The following is a 13,036-nucleotide window of genomic DNA, read 5'->3' as shown; positions in this document are numbered from 1 at the left end:
AAAGCACCCAAAAACCCATCGACCACCTCCATCAACCCTAGGCTTGGCTGAATGTATGCTTCCATCAGCTCCGTGGGGAGTGTGAGCCTTTCATTTCCGTGTTTATTGTTGACAGAGATGGGGCACTAAACTGACAGTTGTATGCTGGGGGGAGGGGGGGACTTGTGTCTGTCCCTGCCACCCCAGGGTCCCCAGAGAGTGGTTTTCACTTTCACTTACGCTTTGCCATTTGACAGAGCAGAGGCACTTTATCCTTGGCTGCCTGAGTCGTCATAAACAGAGTAATCAGGTTTCTGGAAGGGGCCACTGGGGCCTTCTCAGGCTGTAAATAGTTTTCTCGTGCTTGCCCAAGATGCACTTTGCTTGCTGACTGTCCACATAAAATGGCATTGCCATTTTCACAGCCACCTTGGAGTTTATTTAGTGCTGGTGCTACAGATGGGCTTCCCTAGCCTAGGAGGACAGACATCATTTTCATGTTTTCTTTCTCACTGGGATCCTGAACACTAGAAAACTTGTATAAATCAGGAAACTGAGGCACAGGGAAACATAAATGTTTGTGGAAGGCCAGAGGTTTAAGTCATAGGTTGCCCCTCAGATGGCTGGATGTTTCTAGAACTTCTCTCTGTCTATCCATTCTGGCCTTCCTGGTCCATGGCTCAGATCACTGTTGTCTCCTGACTTCCATCCAGAGAAACATGAAGAGCAGTAATTGATGTGGCAAATGATACCGGCCCTTCCCCCACGATTCCAGCTCTGTCATTGCTCTCCTCCCCTTGTGCATTTTCAAAGAGCAAAGAGCGAGAGGGAAACAGGACACCTGAATGGGTTTTGTTTTCTGGGTTTGTTTCCTTTTCTTTTTACAAATCTTAAGTATTTTTCTTGTTGCAAAAGTAGTACAAACATGGTATAAGAAATCCAAACAATAACAGAAATATTTAAAAAATGGAAAATCTTAGGGGCGCCTGGGTGGCTCAGTTGGTTAAGCGTCCGACTTCGGCTCAGGTCATGATATCGCAGTGTGAGTTCGAGCCCCGCGTCAGGCTCTGTGCTGACAGCTCAGAGCCTGGAGCCTGCTTCAGATGATATGTCTCCCTCTCTCTCTGCCCCTCCCCTGCTCATGCTCTGTCTCTCTCTCTGTCAAAAATAAATAAACATTAAAAAAACTTTTCTTAAAAAAATGGAAAATCTAGCCATATAGAGAGAATTGACCGTCTTATACTATTTATCTCTAGCTGTTGTACGTCCATGTTTAATTTTTAAAAGTATAGGGGCACCTGGGTGACTCAGTCAGTTAAGTGTTCCAATTCTTTTTTTTTTTTTTAAGTTTATTTATTTTGAGAGAAGAGAGAACACAAGCAGGGGAGGGGCAGAGAGAGGGAGCGAGAGAATCCCAAGCAGGCTCTGTGCTATCAGCTTGGAGCCCGATGTGGGGCTTGATCCCATGAACCATGAGATCATCACCTGAGCCGAAATCAAGAGTCAGACGCTCCAGGTCCCCCCGGGGTCTCACTCTTGATTTTGACTCAGGTCATAATCTCACGGTTGGTGAGGCCTGAGTTAGACTCTGCACTGGCAGCAAGGAGCCTGCTTAGAATTCTCTCTCTTTCCCTCTCTGTCTGCTCCTCATCTGCTCACGCTGTCTCTGTCTCTCTCAAAATAAATAAACTTAAAAACGTGTTTTAAGAAGTATTTTTGTAAAAATCATTTAATGCCACATAATGTTGTGCAACTTGGTTCTTTTTATTTAAACAAGCTCTCAATACATATTTTAATTGATATCTCTATCTCTTTCCATTTCTAAACGTAAAACTCTCTCTTATGCTGTAACATTACTACTGTATACACTTACCTTGATTTATCAAGTCTACTATTGATCGATTTTTCTGCGGGACCAGAGTTGTAATCACAAATCTGCCACTATTTAGTTGCCTACAGTTCGAGCGCCTTAGCTTCTCCTGAGCATCATAGGGTAGGATTCTGTGACTTTAAAGTTTACAGGGACATTGAAGTTACCTGGCAGGTGCACCACCCAAAGCCTGTAGGCAAGTCTGGCACCAGTAAAAGTAGCTAGATGTACTTCAAGTCAAAGCTGGTATGCTTTATGAAATATATGAAAGTGTCAATAAAGACATCAGTGTCTACCCTCCCAAATTAAGCCAAGATCCATAGCTATTCAGCCCATGTCCATTTACTATCTGCATAACATGTTCAAAATCAGTACCGTGAGGAATAAATATTTGCCCTGTGACTGTCTTTAGGTGTGTTTAGCACAAAACCAGAGACTGTGTGCCAGGTGAAATTAGGTCACACCTGAAAGGGATCACGCTGGACCACAGAAATTGTTTATTGAAGATCCAATCTACACTTCGTTGCCCTAGGAGGAACTTTGAGAGACTACTCTCACCCGAAGGCCAGTTTCCCTAAGCCACATTTTCATTGCAACTTTGTGAGTTATTTGAACTGAGTCTCCTCTTTGAACTCATCTACAAAGCCTGTTCCCACCTGCACCAGAGGGTATTGAAAGGTCTCAGAATGTTCCTATACAAACTGTTTGCTGCTTTCACCTTCCCATCTGTTTATAAAAGATTGAGTGAGTTGGGAGGCCTGGGACCCAGCCGCATGAACCATTAGAAGCAGCATCTGGTTTTAAATAAGTGGCCCCAGCAAGTGAAAATGTACAGCCCAGTCCCCTGATTGCACATGGGGGCATTCCAGGTCTGTGCCAGCCTGCATGCTAACTGAAATGTCCCCCCAGCCTGGGAAAGGATTACTGTCCCTTTGGGTTAGTTGTTAGGACTTTGGTTACAACCCCCGACACCTTAGCTCTCTTGGAGATTCTACTCTAGGCTGGAAAGTTTCAAATGCACCTGTCACATACGTGCCTCCCAGGCAGAACAGTGAGTGGGATGTCAACAGAGCCCATCAACACCTCACATCAAAAATTCAAGTTGGCCAGGTCTTAAACGATATTCTCTAAACCCATCTACTCTTCTGTCCCATAGCACAGCTTTTAAAATACATTTTTTGTAACTTTTAATAGAGTTCAGATTTACAGAAAAGTTGCAAGAGAGGTATACCTTTTGCCCAGATCCACTATTCCTTTACTTTTGGAATATGTAAAGTATGCCCTTTACATTTATTCTGTTTCTGTCTCTCTCTGTTGTCCTTATGTTCACCCATCTTTTTCTGTCCGTCCATCCATCCGTCCATCCATCCATCTAATCAACGATGTGTTTTTCCTGAACCATTGGAGACAGTGTACCTCTTCATGCCTAACTATGTCAGCATGAATTTCAACACAGACTTTCTCTTACATAATGACAGTATAGTTGCATTTTTTTTTCTCAGTCTAGGAGCATTGTAGCACATCCTTTCACTGTTGAGGGAAACAAAGAGACATATGTTTTAAGGAACCTGCTGGAGGCCAGGCATTGCACCAAGGCAGTTTGCTTACATTGTGTGCCATTTTTGTCTTCTAAAGGGTCCTGTGGAATCAATTTTTATTTTCCCTGCTTGATAGATAAGCAAACTCAGGCTTGGAAAAATTCACTTACTTGCTCAGGGTTAGTCACTGGGCAACAGACACAGATCCAGGTCTGTCTGAGGCTCTCACTGCCATGGTACTGGTGCCAAGAGCCTTAAGGCTCAGACTCGCTGTGTGTCTGTCCTCATAGAGGCACCAGGCCTGCATCTTTAGTTCATCTCAATATATCATCTCAGCTCTTCTAGGAGCTGCAAACACAGAGACATTCAGGGAGCGGGAGGGCTTATCAGCAAGGTACTCACTGCTTGGAGCTGATCTTGAGCTCTATAAAGTTGAGACCACCCCCCAACACAGGCATGTTTTTAAGATGAACATGGTTGTGAACGTATGCATGCTGAACAGCCGATCACATAGAGAAGGAAGACAAAAACATTATATTCACTGGGACAGGGAGTGGGGAAGACACAGGTTTTCTGCTTATGCCCATCACAGTTGGGGAAGGTTATCATTATCCTAGGTCCTAGGCAAGCCTTTGGCAAGGCTTCTGGGAGGAGTGAAATTGTAGAACTTAGAGCCACACAAACGTGGATATTTCACATCCGGAAAGGACTCTAGACATATAGGCTGCCTCCCTCATTCCAGACCCTGGGAAATAAGTTTGTCCCTGTCATGCACCCAACCAGTGGCCAAGCTGGGACTCGAATCCAGGTCTTCCGTCTCCCACTACATCAGGAAGCCGCAAGCTTTTTACAGCCCATCCCCTTCATCATTGACTCCTACCTACCTCAAGCAGCCACTGCCCTGCATTCCGTGTCTGGAAAAGTACTGTATCTGCCAAAGAAAGTACTTATATTAATGAGTAATTAACTCATTAACTCATTTTTATTAATCAAAACCACAGACATACCAATCAGACTTTCTCATCAGCTTAAGATCTAACCAGGATTACCATATTGATAGGAGAAAGAGACTCAACTCAGGTTTTTTAAATGTCAAAAATCATAACCCTCCCCCCCCACCGCCCCCACTGAAATATTGTTACCCTCAAAGACCCTTAGGGAAGTATTAGAGAGGGGGCGCCTGGGTGGCTCAATCGGTTAAGCGTCCAACTTCGGCTCAGGTCATGATCTCGCGGTCCGTGAGTTCGAGCCCCGCGTCGGGTTCTGTGCTGACAGCTCAGAGCCTGGAGCCTGTTTCAGATTCTGTGTCTCCCTCTCTCTGACCCTCCCCTGTTCATGCTCTGTCTCTCTCTGTCTCAAAAATAAATAAACGTTAAAAAAAAAATTAAAAAAAAAAAAAAAAAGGAAGTGTTAGAGAACCCAGGCTGGAAATCAATGTACAGCATCGTGCTGCATGCTCAAAGGCACTCAGGGTCATCCGTGCCCCCAGTGGACAAATTTTGCTCTAACTGTCCACCTGAAGACCTCATTCTCCTTTATACTCCTCTCCCCACTCCTCTCCCTCCCTCCTTTTCTGCCTCATCATTCAGATCTGCCATAGGGCATAAGGCAAATAATAGCCACGTTTATGTAAACAATCCCAAGAATAGATTAGAATGATTATACAAGTAACTGGACACCTTTTGTGAATCAAACATGATTTTGAACCTAATTGAGTTTAACAAAAAAGTATTTTAGATCAATGACAGAGAAGAACGTAGACCAAACTATCCTAAATCAAATATTTGTGAAAGAATATAACACATAAATGTTTCTTTTTCTGGCTGGATAGGGTCTTTCACCCGCCCTGAAGCCAGACACCACGGAAACAATTAACATAGTTTCAAGATTTTCATTTCATGGGTCGCTTAGAAAGTGATAAACGTAAGTAATCTGGTTGAAATGAAGAAGCTGCTGGTGGTCTTTGGAGGCACTTGGCCTCTACCCTGAGCCAGCATTTTGCGAACCTATGACCCATGTACGCATCGCCAGTTGAGAAGCTCCTAATTAGTATAATTAACTGTGAGGATACAAAAAGTCTCATGGTTCTTTGATATTAAGTGACAGCCAGGGAATTAATAAAATCCAGCTTCTATGTCTGATTAAAAATCTTGGGAGAAGAAAGTGCTCATGAAACGTACTTTTAAGATTTAAATGTAGGGGCACCTGGGGGGCTCAGTCAGTTAAGCATCAGACTCTTGGTTTCGGCTCAGGTCATGATCTCATGGTTCGTGATATTGAGCCCTGCGTCAGGCTCTGTGCTATCAGGGCAGAGCCTGCTTCGGATTCTCTCTTTCCTCTCTCTGCCCCTCCCCTGCTCACATGGTCTCTCTCTCAAAACAAATAAACATTAAACATTTTTAAATAAATAAAGCTAAAATAAAATTGAAGTGTAAGCCTTTTTTTTTTAAATAAAGATCTTGTCTTTACATGATCATCTCTACACCCAACATGGAGCCCGAACTCACAACCCAGAGATCAAGAGTCACTTGCTCCACCACCTGAGCCTGCCAGGCACCCCGTGTGTAAACCTTCATTTGAGACCCATTCATTTAGGACCTAACAACGTCTGCAGCATGAATTCCTCTTGAGCTTTATCATTGCCCTGGATCTTGGGGGTTAGCTTTGGCAAGGCTTCTGGGAGGAGTGAAGAGGGTGAGAGGGTGCTTACTTTGCAGGAGGCATGTTCCACCACCCAGCAGCTCGGATACAAGCCTCTTGAATTGCTCCTTCAGGCTGCAGGAGATAGTGAGAGAGGTGCTGGCCTCTGTGATGGTCACTAAGCAACTGGACAGGCAAGGAGAGGGCACAGCCCAGAATGGCCCTGTGGTTCTGTGTGTCTCCCCTGTCGGTCAAGCACGACTTGGCCCAGGCCGATCACAGCAAAGTCACATGAGGCAGAAACGTGCTCAGCCGGCCTGTTGATAAATTCAGATGACCAGCCCCTTGGCCCTGCTTCAGAGCTCGGCTGGGTCTGTGTCTTTGTGTAGACCACTCACCCTAATGAGAGGCAAAGATCCTCCTGTCATCCCTGGAGAAGGGGTCAGTCCCCAGGAGCCAGGCTCAGGCTCAAAGTCTGACATCTTACGGGGAGTTCTGTCTGCACTCCGTGGAGGCCCAGGGCTGATCTGGGAACTGCCTGGGCCACACACCAAATCCCGTTCCTCTTTGGGAAAGCGCCTGACCTCTGGACACCACAGAGGGGCAGGTCTGCAAGGGGCACTTGGGTTTCTCCAATGCAACGTTGAGCCATGAAAGGAAATTCTTATTGACTCTAATTGTCCTCAGCCCAGATGAGACAAATGACAGCTTCTTGCGAAAGAATTACCCAAGTATTAGCCTTGCTAGGGATGAGACCCACATCAAATGTAATTACATGTTGAAGTTCACTTTATGTTAGAAAATGGTGATCATGCAGTTGTAGGCTATGCTATTAGAATATGTTTCAGGTTTGGAAAATTGCATCCTTCTCTTCCACACTGGATTGGCTTATGGTTACTAATTCTTGAACCTCCTGGAGACTTCCAGTCTGATTAAGGTTTGCACAGACCAAACAGACATACTTCCTCCCTCCCAGAGCTTTGATTTGGCCCAGGTCATGGCTTCCAAACTGTGTTCTTTAGGACTGCTGGCTGGTGGTAGTGGCAGGGTGCCGGAACCCAGAGTTTGTCTACAGCAGCTGCTCTTATTTGTGAAATATATTGGGCTGCTGGAGGAAAGGATCCCATGGCTAACAAAGTTGTGAGAGCCACTGCCCTGAATCACAGGTTGTTGTCATGAATGTCTATAGATAAGGTCCCCAAAATGCTTGCTGTGCTCCTTTTTCTCTAGTCAAACAACATGAGGTATATAAAAAAGTGTTAAAAACATCTTTCCCCATATTCCCTTCCAGTTCTGTTCTTTGAAGACAACTAGTGTTGACAGGTTGATATGTATCCTGCCCGGCCTGCCTTTCTCTGTCTGTGCTGATATCCTTAACAAATTTTTCATTGTGAAAAATTTCAAACATACAGAACAATAGACACTAGAATAATTTATCCCTTGTATATTCCTTCCCCGACTCCAATAATTATTAAAACTTTATAACACTTGTCTTATCTATCTCTTTCTCATATATTCTGATTTTTTGTTTTGTTTTAAAAAAAAATGGCATTGTACTGCGCGTGCTGCCTGGCAGCTTGTTTTTTACTTAATCATTTTTTTTAACGTTTATTTGTTTTTGAGAGAGAGAGAGAAAGCGTAAGTGGGAGAGAGCCAGAAAGAGGGAGACAGAGGATCTGCAGCAGGATGTGGGGCTCGAACTCACGACCCGTGAGATCATGACCTGAGCTAAAATCAAGAGTTGGTGCTTAACCGATTGAGCCCTCCAGGCACCCCACTTACTTAACCATTTTTAAAATTATTCCTTATCGGTTCATTTACCTCTGCCTTTCAGTGGCTCTGTAGTTTTCCGGTACTTGAACCATCATTTACTCAAACACTCCCCTAGTCTTGGACATCCAGGCTGTCTCCAGAATGTTTTGCCACCTTATAAGTAACAGCAATATCCTTGTGCATAGGTTTTTATATATTGGTGCATTTATTTCTGTAGGATAGATTTCCCAAAAGTGGGATGGCAAGATCATGGGCTATCTATACTTTAAGTTCCATTAAATATTGCTAAAGTGTATTCTCAAGAGATCATAGCTGAACAGCTTCCCCACAGTGACACATGGATAAGCCCATGTCTTCATATCTTTGACGGCCCTGGAAGTGATTGCTCATTAAACTGTTGCAAATCTTGGGGCACCTAAGGTGGCTCAGTTGGTTGAGCATCTGACTTCAGCTCAGGTCACGATCTCACGGTTTGTGGGTCCGAGCCCTGCGTTGGGGCCTGTGCTGACCACTTGCTTGGAGCCTGGAGCCTGCTTCAAATTCTGTGTCTCCTTCTCTCTCTGCCCATCCCCCGCTGGTGCTCTGTCTCACTCGGTCTCTCAAAAATAAACAAATGTAAAAAAAAAAAATTAAACTGTTGCAAATCTTTTCTATAAAGGGGTGGCATAAAATTGATATTTTGTATGTGTCTGTCAGTGGGTTCTTTTTCTGCATTAATTTCGGAAATTATATCCCTGCAATCATTATTTGGGGGAAGATGGCCATTAGGAACATCCGGAATAGAGGGCCAGAGAGAAGTGTCTTTTGAAGACCAGCCTCTGCTCTTTGTTCCCATCAGTTTGCACAGCGGAAAACGGGTGCTGGCCGCGTGGTGCACATCTGCAATCTCCCTGAAGGAAGCTGCACGGAAAATGATGTCATTAACCTGGGGCTGCCTTTTGGAAAGGTCACTAATTACATCCTCATGAAATCTACTAATCAGGTAGGTCTGGGCAATTTCACATTGGTATGTACCAGACAGACCCCCACATGGGTGGAGGGGAACTATATAATTTTTTTTTAAAGAAGCTGTTCTTAAAGAGGTAATACACAGCTGGCCTCTTGCTGGGACAGCACAGAGGTTTTTGGTGGTGGTGGTGTTTTGTCTACACTTGTCTCATTTTACTCTTCTTGTGATGGGTACAGGCCTTTGTGAGTTGCTTAGAGGTAAGGCGGTACTTCAGAGTGAGGTACTCCTTAACACAGAAAAGCTAACTGGCCCCCAAAATAGAAATCCATGGACATGAGTCTTTTCACTGTTATGAACCCCTTGAGCTAATGCTAGAAGCTTCTGATATCTGAGGGCCTGTATTTGGAGTGAGCCAACAGCTAACTGGGAACAGGTTTTTTTCACCGATCTTTGGTGTTAACACCAGAGGCCCTTGGGTCTCATAGCAGGAGAGTGGGTGGGAATTGATGGGTGCCTGGTAAGTCTCAAGGACAAAGAACCCTTAACCTGTGGGGATTGACTGAGAACTTGAGGGTTAATATGGTTGTCTTCACTTCTAAAGTTAAAGGAGGAGTTTATACCGAGAAATGGTCAGAAATAAGAATTTTTAAAAAATATTTTATCTTTTGTTAATAAATATTTTTATTTTATGAACGAGAGGAACAGACATAGAAGTCCTTTTCTTGATTAAGGCATGAACTTTAGAGACTCAGAGCCACATCAGATCATCAGTGGTCTTTCTCCATCAACGTGGGCTTAGACTACTCACTTAGTCTCTTTGTTCTGACTATTTTGGGTAAATGTACAAAATTCAGCTTGCAACACTAATGCAGTGGGAGTCACTGAATTAGTATTATTCCCATTTGACAGTTGAGAGCTGGAGGTGCTAAAATGTTTGCATCAAGAAAGAGGCACTTAGAAAACTGGGTGGAAGAATCTGAAATAAAACGCTAAAGAATCTTGACTTGTTCATCTCCCACACATCTGCCATAGACTGTGACAGCAGGGAAAAGCATCTCTGAAATTCAAAAACAAATGTGGGTGAAGGATGGAGAACCAGCTTGGTTAACCCACTCAGATCAAGGAATCAGGAGTATAGGGGCTCACAGAGAGGGCTCTCTTGTCACAGACCACTTTTCCTTTCCAACATCAAGGGACCAGATCAGTGCACCAATCAGTTTAGTACAAATGAAACGAATCTAAGAAACGATAATGACAGTGAACCGCTGCAGCAGCTATTGGGGGTAAACCAGCAGGTCAGTCAAAACAGTCTATTTAGAAGCTCTCTGGAGACACTGATTGAATGCCAAAGCCTGGTTCTTTGTGTTTTATCAGAACAGTTAAATAAAGAGGAAAAATGCTGTGGAGATATAACTGAGGGTTTTCTTCTCTCTGTAATTCAAAAAGGCATGGCCTTCTTTCAAGCCTCGGGAGCCCCTGAGTTGTTTACTATTTTTCTTTCTTTGCAAAGAAAGTGAGAGTTCAAATACCCATGGCTGTGTCTCTGTCTTCTGCCATCATCACGACAAAATAGCACATTTTGCAGGGGTCAGCCCAAGGTCACTTGTACAACAGACCCACTGTCCCCCCTATTACTCCTAAGGGTACTGTGGGTTAATGGACCCTCCCATCCCAGGGGGACTCCTGTGGCATGATATAGCACAGGATGGACATACATAATTTAAGAATCATTGGTAACCATGGGGATCCGGGGAGGCGCCATCCTATAATGAACCTTTGGGTGAGGTTAATAAATAGGTCTCTTTGAACAGATGGGATCAAAGAGAGCTCTTTTTTCTTTTTATTGAGGTATAAAGTATATATTCTAAAGTATACTCAAGTGTATTACTTTTCTACATGTGTACCCCTACGTAATTACCACACAGGTCAAGATAGAGAACATTTCCAGAACCTCAGAAGGTTTCCTCATGCTCCTCCCAGTCAGCACCTCACCCCCGCCCCAGAGGGGAGCTCAGCCCCAGCTTCTATCAGCATTGATTCGTTTTGCCTATTCTTGAACTTCGTAGACACAGAATTATACCTGGTACTGAATTTTGTTGAAGACCATACAAGTCAACTTGAGTATATGTCCTTCCATTTTTCCCTAGGCCTTTTTAGAGATGGCTTACACAGAAGCTGCCCAGGCCATGGTCCAGTATTACCAAGAAAAATCTGCCATGATCAATGGTGAGAAGTTGCTCATTCGGATGTCCAAGAGATACAAGGAATTGCAGCTGAAGGTAAAGCATTTTCTGACTGTTCAGTCATTCAGCAAGCATCAGCCGAGCATCTCCTTGTCGGGCACTGGCCTAAGTGCTGGCGGGAAGGAGAGGACAAAGAAAGGTCCTCAAATTGCCCATTGCCTTTGGGGATATCACGTGGGAAGTCCAGCCATTATAATGTGGAATGCTTATTGAGGTGAGTACAAAATGCAAAGGGATTTTAGGGACAGGATGACTAGCTACCTGGGACCCAAGGAGGATTCTGCAGGGGAAGTCTTGAAGGATGAAACAAGAAAGGGAAGGTGGTTGCATTTCAGAGGTGGGAGCTCTGAGTATAACCTCCTGAATAGGACTCCCTTTTCTGTACTGAACTATGGGTCTTCAGTAATTTTCACTTCCTCTCTCACTACTGCCCTGCCTTGATCTCTTATTCTCTCCTCCATCCTCTATAATTATATCTTAAGCCCCGTAGAAATCCTCCTAAGCAACACATGACTGAATTGGCCACTGTCAGAATGACTATCAGGGATGAATTCAGATAATTCCAAACAGGGCTTTTGCTTGTTTGTTTTAGCTTATTCTACATTTCTCTTTTCTCTTTCCTTTCCTTTCCTTTCCTTTCCCTTTCCTTTCCCTTTCCTTTTCTTTTCCCTTTTCCTTTCTTCTTGCTCTATTGTGAAGTATAACATATATTCAGAAAAATGACTAATTATGTATTGTATAGTTTTAAAAGTAGTAATGATTGAAATCCCATAAATCCCATAAAACCACCCCCAAAGTCAAGAAATAAGACACCGGCGGCACCCAGAAGCCCCTCTGAGTCCCTCCTCAAGCTTTACCCCTCCCTCTCCACTCTCCTGACTTGGAGGATGACCATTTCTTTGCTTTTCCTTACAGCTCTACAACCCACTTATGCCTCCCTTAAGGTGATTGTTTAGTTTTGCCTATTTTTGAACTTTACATGAATGGAATTATACTCTTTGTGTTCTTTCATTCAACATCTGCCATCCATGCTGGGTGTGTCTATTTATTTTCATCGTTATGTAAATTTCCATTGTCCGACTATAAATTTATCTATATGTTCCACTGTCTGTGGACATTTGGGCTGTTTCCAGTGTTAGGGTATTAGGGACAAGGTTACCGTGAACACTCTTGAACACGGTATCCTGGTACACGGGTACACGAGCATATAACTAGGGGCACGTACATAACTGGGAGTGGAATTGCTGGATCTCAAGGCATGCTTACCCTGAACTTTGCTAGGTAATAGTAGCAAGCTCTTTTCAAAATTAGTTGTCCTAGATTTACATTCCTCCTAGTGTCAGGGTGTTCAGTGGCCTGCATTCTTGCTAACATTTCGTTATCTGGCATTTTAAGTTTTGCCTGTCTTGGGAGAGTATAATGGTTTATCATGGTTTTATTTTTTATTTTCCGGATTACTAATTGAGGTTGAGCCCCTTTTCCTATGTTCGTTGGCTATTCCATTTGGGTCTTCTGTGGTGGAAAGTTTCTTCTAGGGTCATTTGCCCATGCTTGTCTTTAGATTGTGTCTTCTTAATGGTTTCCAGGAAGGAGTTCACTTAACTGGAGCACTTAGTCCCTTTGGATTTATTGTAACTATTGCTATGTATGTATTTTTTTTTTAATTTTAGAGAGAAAGAGAGAATGTGAGTGGAGGAGAGGGACAGAGGGAGAGAGACAGAGAATCTTAAGCAGGCTCTGTGCTCAGCACAGAGCCTGATGTGGGGCTCAGTCCCACAGCCCTGGGGTCATGACCTGAGGGAAATCAAGAATCCAATGCCAACCAACTGAACCACCCATGCGCCTCATATTTATATTTCAATCTACTTGTCATTTTGTGCTTTCTACTGTCCCATTTTAATAGGGGTCTTCCAGTTTGCTTCAGCTTATTCCATATTTACATAGGGTCCAGTTGGTTAAGACCCACAGCCCATAATCAGCCTTCAAGGTTGAAGGCAGAAGACAGGGGCTCAGTGGTTGTTGCTAGGATCTGACAAGTCCACGT

General features: G+C 43.8%; 1 protein-coding gene across 1 annotated transcript in view; it reads left to right on the top strand.

Annotated features, from left to right (window-relative positions):
* Nucleotides 1–13,036, top strand: part of RBM20 (RNA binding motif protein 20) — a 56,261-nt gene that overhangs the window by 11,709 nt on the left and 31,516 nt on the right. The window contains exons 6-7 of the mRNA XM_032595154.1: nt 8,639–8,782; nt 10,897–11,028. Coding sequence (XP_032451045.1) covers nt 8,639–8,782; nt 10,897–11,028 — 276 coding nt within the window. The remainder of the gene's footprint in view (nt 1–8,638; nt 8,783–10,896; nt 11,029–13,036) is intronic.

This window comes from Lynx canadensis, chromosome D2 (assembly GCF_007474595.2).
Source record: "Lynx canadensis isolate LIC74 chromosome D2, mLynCan4.pri.v2, whole genome shotgun sequence".
Lineage (NCBI taxonomy): Eukaryota > Metazoa > Chordata > Mammalia > Carnivora > Felidae > Lynx > Lynx canadensis.
This window is presented reverse-complemented; position numbering and strand designations above follow the sequence as displayed.